Below are 12987 nucleotides of genomic sequence, written 5' to 3'. Positions count from 1 at the left end.
TAAATTTTTAGCCCTGGCCAGTGGCATCGTGGATAGAGCATCCTCCCAGAGTGCTCAGGTTGCTTGTTCGAGCCCCAATCAGGTGTCATGTGAGAAGCAATAAACAGGTGCACAGCTAAGGGGTACAAGTTGATGCTTCTCTCTCTTTCTCCCTCCCCCCTTCTCCCTTCCTCTCTGCGTGCTTTTAAACACTGTTGTACAAAGCACTTCTGTGGCCCAAACAGAGTCTTTGGGCTGTTTGTAACATTAGACTTTAGTTTCCTTCCAAGTGCAGAGGCTGCTGAAGTCAGAGGTTCTCATTCCTGGGCAACAAAGGACCCATTGCCACTTGGACCCAGTGTGCCAAGGCCATCATCCACTTCCCCATGAAGCCTCTTAGGGGCAACAGAAAGGCCGGAGATGGAAGGCCAGTGCCTCCCGGAAGGAAGTGGCTGCATCTCTAGACCACAAGGGGAGTTAAGGAAGAGCTGGGCAGGCTGACATATTTTTGTATTGTTTAATGATTAAAAACGAAAGTCAGAAGACCTTGTCTGGAATCTAGGCTCACTTTGACCTCTCCAAGATTCAACTTCCTCCTCTAAGAATGGGGTTAATAACAGCTCCTGCCTAAGGGGTTTTGGGGAAGTAAGATGCACAGAGCCCTGACTCAGTCACTGCTCCAGGAACCTTGGCTGTGGTATTCATGAAGATTTAGATTTAGTTGTCAGAGTTCACCCACAGCACTTTTGTTCATTATAACAATCCATTAAGAGAGATAGAACAAGTATTTTTAGGATTTGATCAACATAGCAATTCAGAGATAGCCAACTTCCTAAGTGTCAGCGCTTGGATCTGAACCCAAGGTCGGAGGAGACTGTTTTATGACATGACCACGGCTCACTCTACTACGAGCAGGACTTTGGCCGGATTGGAGGTTGCTTTCCACAAACCCCCATTAGAGACTGTCTGATGATAATTGATGTTCTTCCTGACAAAAGTCAGCACCCTTCCTGGCTTTCTGCTATGTGCTGGTTCCTGGTATAGGCCCATTGTTCTAACCTGGTTAAGCATCCTAAGAATAGAATAGATTTCATTTAGTGGATTTAAATATCAAAAGTGAACTGATGCAAAACCAGAATTTGGGCCTTTGTGCTAAAACACAGAAAAGGTGTGGAAAACAAAGGACACAGCTATAGGCCTTAAGTTTGCCATGGACCCAGAAGTTATAGTAATGAGGGCACAAATCCCCATTGTCCCTGGAACAGGGACCATTCAGTAGAATCTTCAATGGGATTTGCCACTAGGATGGGTCAGTGAGTCCACATCCTTGGGTGGGGAGGAACTGCTTAGTCTCTGGGGGGACCCATCCACGGAGACAAGCTGTGCATGGGCTGGGCATGTACCACTGAGAGAGGGAAGAGTGAGCCTGGCCCCTTTCCCCTCCTATTCACCTTCTGGCGCCAGAGAGTGCAACTTCCTCCTGGCTAACATGCAGTTTACACAGCCTGGCTAGGCTACAAGTGTAATTCTCATAGAAGAAGATGATCTCCCAATTCAAGTCCCTGCTAAATATTTGTCTTTCTGATCTTAGAATTCTGCTGTGTCAGGGGCGTCCAGCTATGGGGTAGGGGGCACCAGTCCCATTATCCAAACTGAATGTTGTGTTTTCATACTAGACGCATCTGGTAATATTTCCTTTTTTTTTTGTATTTTTCTGAAGCTGGAAACGGGGAGAGACAGTCAGACAGACTCCCGCATGCGCCCGACCGGGATCCACCCGGCACGCCCACCAGGGGTGACACTCTGCCCACCAGGGGGCGATGCTCTGCCCCTCCGGGGCGTCGCTCTGCCGCAACCAGAGCCACTCTAGCGCCTGGGGCAGAGGCCAAGGAGCCATCCCCAGCGCCCGGGCCATCTTTGCTCCAATGGAGCCTCAGCTGTGGGAGGGGAAGAGAGAGACAGAGAGGAAGGAGGGGGGGGGTGGAGAAGCAAATGGGTGCTTCTCCTATGTGCCGTGGCCGGGAATCGAACCGGGGTCCCCTGCACGCCAGGCCGACGCTCTACCGCTAGCCAACCGGCCAGGGCTAAATATTTCCTTTTTTGTTAGCACATATGAAAAGCCAAGTAAAAGCCTTAAGTGATTGGGCCCCAAGCCTAGGTGACCTACTAACCTACTGGTTTGGGTCCTGAGGGAGCATTCTGGAAAAAATTACTTAGATTGTTTCTTTTAATTTGTCTCTTTTCTTGTTTGTGTCTGTACTATTCCTGAGAACTGTGCCTTCAGTGCAGTCAATTAACAATAAGTGAGCTGCCTCCCTGATACTGAAGCCCTTTGCTGACCACTTAGGTCACCTTGCAGAAGAGAGGAGGCATGAGATTGTTAAGAGCCAGTCATGAGGAGCGCAGTGTGGAGGGGCGATTGTTCCATAACATAACCACTGTTTGTCCTATAAGCTGGGTCCAGGCCCGAGTGGAGGTTACTTCTCCCTTTGAGACTGTCCAGTAATAACTGGTGTTCATTTTGATAGTAATTAGATTCCCTACCTTGCCTCCTGCTATGTACCAATTCTTGGAACAGTCCATTGTCCTGACCTTGTCAAGCATGTAATTTCCAATACATACCTGGTAGCATTCACAAACTAGTATCTATGACTGTCTCCACACTTTACCCCATATAATTCTTTGGTGCCTGCGAAGAAGCATGGGGACCCTTTTTGTCTTGCAGTTACCCAAGAGGAGCCTTGCATATAAGTTTTTCTTATTAAACTGCTAGTTGGCAGACTCGGGTGGCCTGCTTCTTCTGGCAGTCTCTCCCTGCCTTCCATTTATAAAGGTAGATTTTCAGTTTGGGGGCTTTTTCCTGGGTCTCTGTAAATAAAAACCAAGTCAGGTCCAGATTCTGCTTTTTGATCATCCTCCTGACATCATTCAGTAAAATGCAGTGAGTTATTGCTTCCGGTAGCATGAATGGTGAAACACAATGAATCACGTTCTGGCTTAATTCTTGTTAATGGATAACTTGGCAATATAATTGAGGCTAGGGACTCACCATTGTGGCCACAGGGCAGGAGGGACCCTCTACTCACCCAACAGCCAGTAGATTGTCATCTCAGAGGCCCAGGGTAAATGTACCGCTGCCTTTGGGAGACTAGTCTTTGCTCTGGTGGTTCCCACCCCGAGCCTGCCTCTGGTTTCCCTCCTGTCTGCTCTCTAATCTCCCGTGTGAACATCTGGAGTTGGTTTGGACTTTTTGTGTGGGTGAAGGGCTGGGAAATAAGGGGCTGCTCCCGAGGCCAGCTTTGCCTGTCTGTCAGAGTTGTAGAGCCCTCAGCCACCCTGAGCTAACAGAGACCTGAAGCCCCTGTATGTGGACTCCCATCCATAGCAGGGTACACTCGTGTGATTCACTCAATCAGGATAGAAGGAACAGTTGCAGTCTGAGAATGAAGATTTATTCCTATACCATCCAGTGGGAGGCACACCCAACAGTCTGTTTTCTCTTTCCTTCAGGCTGATACCATCATGCATCCTTGGGTAGTCTTCACAGGCCTTTTATTACTTTGGACAGGTAAGTGGCTAGGTGGGCTGGGGTTGAGCATGGGGGACTATAGAGGGGGTATGTGGGTGTGATGGAGGAGGATGGAGGTTCTTGGGCTCTGTTGGAGTAAGTGGGGCAAAGAAGCAGGCTGAAATCTTACTCCAAAGAAATTGCTTAAACGCTATGCATTACAAAATCAGTGGCTAAATATACCAGTGTGTCATATGCTGCCATTTGTGTTTAAGGAAAAAGGGGGTGGGTAGGTAGTTGGGTATGCATGGACTTCTCACGTATTTGTAAGAAATGGTACCAGTGTTATCATGGGGTTTGAGGGAATGGAAAGGAAAAGTGAGAATAGGATGGAAAAAAGACCAGTCTTTCATTTTACAGCTTGTACAGTCTGATTGCTTTTTTTTTTAACCATGTTATAATATTTATTTAAAAAAAGATATTTTAATTCAAAATATCCTATGAGATACAGAAAAATTTAGGAATAGACATTCTATAATCAAAAAAACAATATCTAGAGGTAGGATTTGGGGGAAAAGTTTATTTTTATTATACTTTCATAAGTTAATTTTTAACACATATTTATTTTTATTTTCCTATGAGAGTCATGATTTTGCCATTTTTTTTTGAAAGTTATTTCTTAACATCAGTGAATTTGACAAACATGACTTTTTTTTAAATTTTTTTTTAAATTTTTTCTTTTATTAATTTTTAGAGAGGAGAGAGAGTGTGTGTGAGAGAGAGAGAGAGAGAGAGAGAGAAGGGGGAGGGAGGAGCAGGAAGCATCAACTCCCATATGTGCCTTGACCAGGCAAGCCCAGGGTTTTGAACCGGCAACCTCAGCGTTCCAGGTCGACGCTTTATCCACTGCGCCACCACAGGTCAGGCTCATAAGTTAATTTTTATAATTATTATGTATATTTGTAATCCAAAAATGATGTTAGGCAAAAATAAATATTATAACAATCTAGTAAAAGAGTAGACTCTTGTTTTGGGTAACAATGAACATTTTCTTCTGAGGACAGTTTGAAACTCACAGCTCAGGCCTGACTGATTAGTGGTGGGATGTAAAGGACAGCAAAGGGAATAAAGTGAATAATATTGTCGTAACTACGAATGGTGTCAGATGGGTCCTAGACTTACTGGGGTAATCACTTCATAAGTTATGTAAATGTCTGATCAATATTTTATACACCTGCAACTAATATGATATATTAATTATAATTTAAAACTTAAAACATTTAAAAATAAATAAATAAGATTAGTTGGTGAATCTCAGATTTTATTTAAAGACGACCGTGACTGCATTTGACAATATAGGGTATTAACACCACTAACCACAGGAGAGACTGTGTTTTTAAGCGGCATAAGTTAGTAATTGACTGAATATTATCCAGTTCTCTGGTGTCATCAGGGGAAGTGGACCTTGCTCCGGTGCCAGTTGTCCACGCATGAAGACGGTACTTACCTAGATATTTGGGGCCAATCTGAAAGTGCATGATAAGCCGTATTCCCCCTGGAAGTATTAGAAACCCATTTTCAAAAAATAGATTTCTGAAGAGTTTATTAGACTTTTGCCCTTAAGCCAACAACATTTTATTTTATTTTGTATTTATTCATTTTCGAGAGAAGAGAGAGTGAGTGAGAGAGAGAGGGAGAGAGAGAGAGAGAATGGGCGAAGAGCAGGAAGCATCAACTCCCATATGTGCCTTGACCAGGGAGACTCAGGGTTTTGAACCAGCAACCTCAGTGTTCCAGGTCGATGTTTCTTCCACTGCGCCACCACAAGTCAGGCAACATTTTATTTTTATCAATTAAAAATTTTTTTCATTGATTGAAAAAGAAAAGGGAAGGGGGAGAGAGAGAGAGAGAGAGAGAGAGAGAGAGAGAGAGAGAAGATTTAACTCATTGTTCCCTTTAGTTGTTCTATTTAGATGTTGTAAAGCCAGCAGGCAGGGCCAGGGCCACTATCACAGCAGCCCGGCCCATGCAGGTTCGCATTGGATTCGGACAGTCGGTAAAGAAACCATGGAGCCAAAAACTGGTGGGCCATAGTCTTTAATCTAGCTTGCACCCGGCGGGCAAGTAAAAATACACACTGGGCTCCAAAACCCACTCACATTCAGTGCTCACAAAGCTACTGATTTATCCGAGTTTCCTAGAATCAAAGGTTTCTAGCTCAACAGCCTTATTCTCCTCAGTTCCCCATTTCCTTCCTTATCCCAGATACAAACTCTGTACAAACTGGCATCTCACTCAGTACTCCGCCATCTTGGCTGCTTTTCCTGGCCTTCTCCACGTGGCCTCCTCCCGCTGCTGGCTCTATTCTCTCTGCTCTCTCATGCTAACCTCAGGAACCAAGAGCCAAGTTCCCGTTCTACCCCTATTTTATAGTGTAGCTTTACAACCTCTAATCCAATATACAAAATAGGGAAGTCTCTAATACAAAGTCACTTCTCTGAGGCATGATTGGATTGTACCACCCCTCATCAAAAAGGGTGGGAAAGGCTTAATCCCAAAACCAAGCCTCATGCTACAATTCTCAACACACATTAATATCACCTGGGCAACGGCCTCTTTAACAAAGTGAGCATAATACATTTTATCTGCCCAACAGATGTGTATTCATTGATTGCTTCTTGCCCATGCCCCAACCAGGGATCAAACCTGTGACCTCGGTGTGCTTGCGAGGAAGCTTTATCCACTGAGTCACCTGGCCAGGGCTTATTTATTTATGTATGTATTTACTTATTTTTAATTTATTGATTGATATTAGGGAGAGGAAAGAAGAAAGACAGAAATATCAGTCTGTTCCTGTGCCCTGACCCGGGCATCAAACCCACATCCTTTGAGTATTAGGATGACACTTAGTCAACTAAGATATCTGGCCAAGCCAAAGCCAACACCTTAACCAAAATTTTAGCTCAGCTTATTTTTATGAGAGAGGGGGTAATGAAGTGACCTCATCTATTACAGATATTTTTAAAATTGCAATAAAAATTAAAATTTTAATTGCAATAGAATTTTTAAGACATTTCAACTGAGAGTGATTGGATCTAGGGGAGAGGAAAAGCAACATGTATGTATTATCTACTTAATAAGCAAGTACTTGTCAAACACAGAATGAAATACATGCTCATGTACTGCTAGAGTGTCATTTGTTCAAACGTTTTGGAAAGAAATTTGAAAGAAAGAGGAAATATTTCTGTTCTTTATACTAATAATTTATCTTTTAGAAATTTATTCTATTTGAAAGAATGAGAGGAAATATTTCTGTTCTTTATACTAATAAGTTATCTTTTAAAAATTTATTCTATTAAAAAACATTTTTAAATCAGAAAGAAGTTTAAGTTAGTTGTTATTTACAAGCATCAAATAACAAAATGCTGATAAAGATATAAACAGAAAAATGCTTATAATAAAATTTTTGAGTTCAAGATAAAAGTCACATGATTGCAAATGAAAGAGAAGAAAGTGGAAATAAATGCAAAATTAAAATATTTTTTTAAAATTTTATTTATTTATTTATTTTTTACAGAGACAGAGAGTGAGTCAGAGAGAGGGATAGACAGGGACAGACAGTAACAGAGAGAGATGAGAAGCATCAATCATTAGTTTTTCATTGCGTGTTGCAACACCTTAGTTGTTCATTGATTGCCCTCTCACATGTGCCTTGACCGCGGGCCTTCAGCAGGCTGAGCACCCCTTGCTGGAGCCAGTGACCTTGGGTCCAAGCTGGTGAGCCTTGCTCAAACCAGATGAGCCCGCACTTAAGCCAGCGACCTCGGGGGTCTCGAACCTGAGTCCTTCCGCATCCCAGTCCGATGCTCTATCCACTGCGCCACCACCAGGTCAGGCGCAAAATTAAAATATTGAGTCCACACGCTCTGTTTTCTTTCTGTTTGCAGATTCTGTAGTTTCTCAGGGACATGTGAGTGGAGTGGAGGGTCAGCCTGTCACGCTGCCCTGCACCTACTCGGCAGCTCGTGAAATATCAACTATGTGCTGGGGCCGAGGGCCATGTCCGGCATTTAAATGCCCGAATGAACTCATCTGGACTGATGGATACCGCGTCACCTTTCAGAAGAACACGCGTTATCAGCTATATGGAATCATTAAACAAGGGAATGTGTCTTTAACCATCGAGCACGCAGCCCCGTCCGACCGTGGCGTGTATTGTTGCCGTGTTGAGCGCTCAGGGTGGTTTAATGACTTGAAAACCAACATATTATTGGACATAAAGCCAGGTGAGCTGGTCCTCTTTCCTCTTTCCTCCTTTGAGTACTTCATGTGGATGAGCTGAGATGTCTACTGTTTGGTAGTAATTTTCTCTTCCTTCAATAAAGAAAGTGGAAATTCCTACAATCCTGTTTTTTAATAAGTGTTGAGAAGTAGAATTATTTGTGTGGACTGAAGTGTTGAAAACAAGCTTGTTTGAAGACCATAGGCTAGAGGATCTTTCCAGTCAGCAAACTCTTTATTTATTTATTTATTTTACAGAGACAGAGAGAGAGTCAGAGAGAGGGATAGATAGGGACAGACAGGAATGGAGAGAGATGAGAAGCATCAATCATCAGTTTTTCGTTGTGATACCTTAGTTGTTCATTGATTGCCTTCTCATATGTGCCTTGACTGCCAGCCTTCAGCAGACCGAGTGACCCCTTGCTCGAGCCAGTGACCTTGGGTCCAAGCTGGTGAGCTTTTGCTCAAACCAGATGAGCCCGCACTCAAGCTGGCAACCTCGGGGTCTTGAACCTGGGTCTTCTGCATCCCAGTCTGACGCGCTATCCACTGCACCACTGCCTGGTCAGGCAGCAAGCAAACTCTTTTTTTTTTTTTTTTTTTTTTTGTATTTTTCCGAAGCTGGAAACGGGGAGGCAGTCAGATAGTCTACCGCATGCGCCCCACAGGGATCCACCCGGCATGCCCACCAGGGGGCGACGCTCTGCCCATCCGGGGCGTCGCTCTGCGGTGACCAGAGCCACTCTAGCGCCTGGCGCAGAGGCCAAGGAGCCATCCCCAGCGCCCGGCCATCTTTTGCTCCAATGGAGCCTAGGCTGCAGGAGGGGAAGAGAGAGACAGAGAGGAAGGAGAGGGGGAGGGGTGGAGAAGCAGATGGGCGCCTCTCCTGTGTGCCCTGGCCGGGAATTGAACCCAGGACTTCTGCACGCCAGGCTGATGCTCTACCGCTGAGCCAATCGGCCAGGGCCTCTTTTTTTTTTTTTTTTTTAAGATTTTATTTATTCATTATTTTAGAGAAGGGGGGAGAGAGAGGAGGGGCAGGAAGCATCAACTCCCATATGTGCCTTGACTGGGCAAGCCCAGGGTTTTGAACCGGCGACCTCAGCATTCCAGGTCGAGGCTTTATCCACTGCGCCACCACAAGTCAGGCAGCAAACTCTTTCTTAAGACAGACCTTCGGTATGTGGTTTAGAATCTACACCACTTCTGATTCTGCAAAGAGGCAGAGTGATTACCTGTGGTCTAGTCCACTTCTAGCCAAATATAAAAATTGTCTGTGATCTAGATTTAGGGTGCAGGTTCCTTGGGAGGGTATCCTCAGAATTGATTGAACTGAATACTATTTATTTGGTAAACATTCTGGGTCTGGAACTACAGTTTAAGTCTTAGTAATTTGCCTGACCTGTGGTGGCGCAGTGGGTAAAAGCATTGACCTGGAACACTGAGGTCGCCGGTTCAAAACCCTGGGCTTCCCTGGTCAAGGCACATATGGGAGTTGATGCTTTCTGCTCCTCCTTCCCTTCTCTCTCTCTCTCTCTCTCTCTCTCTCTAAAATGAATAAATCTATAAATAAATCAAGGCACATATGAGAAAGCAACCAATGAATAACTAAGGTGCCACAACAAAGAATTGATGCTTCTCATCTCTCTCCCTTCCTGTCTGTCCCTGTTTGTCTCTCTCCCTGTGCCTCCTCTTCCTGTGTCTGTCACAAAACAACAACAACAACAACAACAACAAAAAACAACCCCCCCAAAACTCTGAGTCCAAGGGAGATTAGTGTCTATTTCTGCCTGAGGACAGACAGGCTCTCTTTGGTTATGCTGATGTACAGGCCCAGCACAAACCTGTTGTTTTCTGCTGCTCGATTAACCCTTGTTTTCATGTTGATTTCTAGCTCTACCTCAGGTCACCAGTGTTCCAACATCAACTAGGGTCTTCACCTCTGCTCCTACAACTCCAGCACCAACACCAAACCTTAAGACAGGTAAACTGATGTGTTTCTGAGGCCAGAGGCCTCCTAATGAGAGGATGAATACCACCCTGGGCGTGGGTCAAGTCAGAGGTTCAATTTAAATTGTGGGTTTTTCCCTGGGTTAAATGCATGGCCTCTCAGTGTCTATCAACCATCGTTCTCTATTGCATGCACTTTTTGTATCTATAAATCTTTTTAGAGTGAGGGGATTCCTAGATGTTGTTTTTTTTTTTAAATTAGGTTCTCAAAGGTGTTCATTATTAGCCAACTAAACACAGACAACTGACCTTGGACACCTAATGAGGATGGTGTGGACTTCACCCAGTTGAGCACAGGTTTATGAGGAAAACCCAGGGAATGCCGGAGCAGAAGGGTCAGGGTAACGAGACTCAGTCCTCACAAGCAGCCCTGAGTGGAGATGCTGTAGTCCACTCGAGGACCCTCCACTCGAGGATAAGATTTCAGTGAATATAATATTTACTGTATGTCAAGGGTCAGGAAACATTGCCAAGACCTTTACAAGTATTATGTCACTTTAGTTCTTATGTAAGTGTAATTTAATTCTATTATAAAGTTGTATGTATTGACTAAAAATATCAATTTTAAATTCAATCTTGTTGCATATACACAGAAGTGACCCTATTATAATATGAAAACATTTGTATCCCAATAATTGCCCACCAGTTGCTTTTAAGACTTCCATGCAATCTAAAAATTTGGGTAGTTTGAATTTCTTTCATCTTGATGTGGAGATATTAATTAGCCTAGACTCATCATGTGATGAAAGAGGTAGTAGGTTCTTGAGGATTTCCTGGTTTCGGCTGCTGCTGCTTCTTTTTTTTTTTTTACAGAGACAGAGTGTGTCAGAGAGAGGGATAGACAGGGACAGACAGACAGGAATGGAGAGAGATGTGAAGCATCAATCATTAGTTTTTCATTGCGCGTTGCAACACCTTAGTTGTTCATTGATTGCTTTCTCATGTGTGCCTTGACTGCGGGCCTTCAGCAGACTGAGTAGCCCCTTGCTGGAGCCAGCAACCTGGGTTCAAGCTGGTGAGCTTTTGCTCAAACCAGATGAGCCTGCGCTCAAGCTGGCGACCCCGGGGTCTTGAACCCGGGTCCTCTGCATCTCGGTCCAACGCTCTATCCACTGCGCCACCGCCTGGTCAGGCTGCTGCTGCTTCTTAATAAATCTCCTTTACTAAGTTCTTATGTTGACAGCAGAACCCAATATCTGTGGCCTTCATAACATGTCATTACTTATTTTTTTTAATTAAGAGATACTTTTTTTTTATAATCTCCCAGCCTTTGGAACTGGCTTCTTTCCCTAATGAAGACAAGGGAGATAAGGTCAGTTCAGGTGGAGGAAGCAGCTGACTCTGGGGGAGCTGTGTCTGGGAGGCAGTTCAGGGAAGCCAGAGACGCTGGCGGGACAGTTGCTGTGGACAGGTGTAAAGGCAACATGCAGGGAAGAAGTTATCATTACGACTTTATTGGAGTTGTGAGATTATTTTGATCTGACTGAATTTTAAAAAATGTTAGGGAGAAACCAGTAGGAGATTTTTACTTTTTTTTTTTTTTTCTGTTTGTATGGAAGTTGGAAACGGGGAGGTAGTCAGACAGACTCCTGCATGCGCTCGACCAGGATCCACCTGGCATGCCCACCAGGGGGCGATGCTCTGCCCGTCTGGGGTGTCGCTCTGTTGCAACCAGAGCCACTCTAGCGCCTGAGGCAGAGGCCACAGAGCCATCCTTAGCACCCGGGCCAACTTTGCTCCAATGGAGCCTTGGCTGTGGGAGGGGAAGAGAGAGACAGAGAGGAAGGAGAGGGGGAGGGGTGGAGAAGCAAATGGGTGCTTCTCCTGTGTGCCCTGGCCGGGAATCGAACCCAGGACTCCTGCACACCAGGCCAATGCTCTATCACTGAACCAACCAACCAGGGCAGTAGGAGATTTTTATAAGGCCTCCCATTCCTTTAACAGGCAGGTATCTACAATGTCACTGCTCTGTCCAGTGGGCAGTGGGTCCATACTGAGCCTGAGCCAAGTCATTCTGTGTGTAAAGCCAGTAGCCACGGCCACTGTCACAGCAGCCTGGCTCATGCAGGTTCGCATTGGATTCTGACAGACGTAAAGAAACAATGGAGCCAAAAACTGATGGGCCATTATCTTTAATCCTAGCTTGCACCTGGCAGGCAAGTAAAAACACACTGGGCTCCAAAACCCACATTCAGTGCTCACAAAGCTACTGACTTATCTGAGTTTCCTAGAATCAAAGGTTTCTAGCTCACCAGACTTATTCACCTTTGTTGGGCAGATAAAATGTATTATGCTCACTTTGTTAAAGAGGCCGTTGCCCAGGTGATATTAATGTGTGTTGAGAATCCTTGTAGCCTGGGGCTTGGTTTTGGGATTAAGTCTTTCCCACCCTTTTTGATATGGGGCGGTAAAATCCAATCATGCCTCAGAGAAGTGACTTTATTAGAGACTTCCCTATTTTGTATATTGGATTAGAGGTTGTGAAGCTACACCATAAAATGGGGGCAGAATGGGACTTGGCTCTTGGTTCCCGGGATGATTAGTGTGAGAGAGTAGAGCCAGCAGCGGAAGGAGGCCACGGGGAGTAGGCCAGGACAAGCAGTCAAGATGGTGGAGTGCTGAGTGAGATGCCAGTTTGTGCAGAGTTTGTATCTGGGACAAGGAAGGAGATGGGGAACTGAGGAGAATAAGTTTGGTGAGCTAAAAACCTTTGATTCTAGGAAACTCGGATAAATCAGTAGCTTTGTGAGCACTGAATGTGAGTGGGTTTTGGAGCCCAGTGTGTATTTTTACTTGCCCGCCGGGTGCAAGCTAGGATTAAAGATGAAGGCCCATCAGCTTTTGGCTCCATTGTTTCTTTACCGACTGTCCGAATCCAATGCGAAACTGCATGGGCCGGGCTGCTCTGATAGTGGCCCTGGCCTTGGCTCCTGGCTTTACAACCTCTGTTCCCCATCTCCTTCCTTCTCCCTGCACAAACTCTGCACAAACTGGCTTCTCACTCAACACTCCGCCATCTTGGCTGCTTCTCCTGGCCTACTCCACGTGGCCTCTCTCCCCTCTCCTCTCTGCTATCTCCTCTAATAATAATCTCAGGAACCGAGAGCGTAAGCTCCCGTTCTGCCCCCATTTTATAGTGTAGAAATCAAAACCTTTAGTCCAATATACAAATAGGGAAGTCTCTAATACAAAGTCACTTCTCTGAGGCA

The 12987-nt window shown here is 44.9% G+C and overlaps 1 protein-coding gene across 3 annotated transcripts in view; it reads left to right on the top strand.

Annotated features, from left to right (window-relative positions):
• The first annotated feature begins 7295 nt into the window (after nucleotides 1-7295).
• HAVCR1 (hepatitis A virus cellular receptor 1) overlaps nucleotides 7296-12987 on the top strand; it is a 38405-nt gene continuing 32713 nt past the window's right edge. For all 3 annotated transcript variants that reach the window (XM_066277444.1, XM_066277443.1, XM_066277442.1), the window contains exons 1-2: nucleotides 7296-7773; nucleotides 9663-9752. In XM_066277444.1, the coding sequence (XP_066133541.1) occupies nucleotides 7527-7773; nucleotides 9663-9752 (337 nt within the window). In that variant the 5' untranslated portion in view covers nucleotides 7296-7526. The remainder of the gene's footprint in view (nucleotides 7774-9662; nucleotides 9753-12987) is intronic.

This window comes from Saccopteryx bilineata, chromosome 4, assembly GCF_036850765.1.
Source record: "Saccopteryx bilineata isolate mSacBil1 chromosome 4, mSacBil1_pri_phased_curated, whole genome shotgun sequence".
Taxonomy (NCBI): domain Eukaryota; kingdom Metazoa; phylum Chordata; class Mammalia; order Chiroptera; family Emballonuridae; genus Saccopteryx; species Saccopteryx bilineata.
This window is presented reverse-complemented; position numbering and strand designations above follow the sequence as displayed.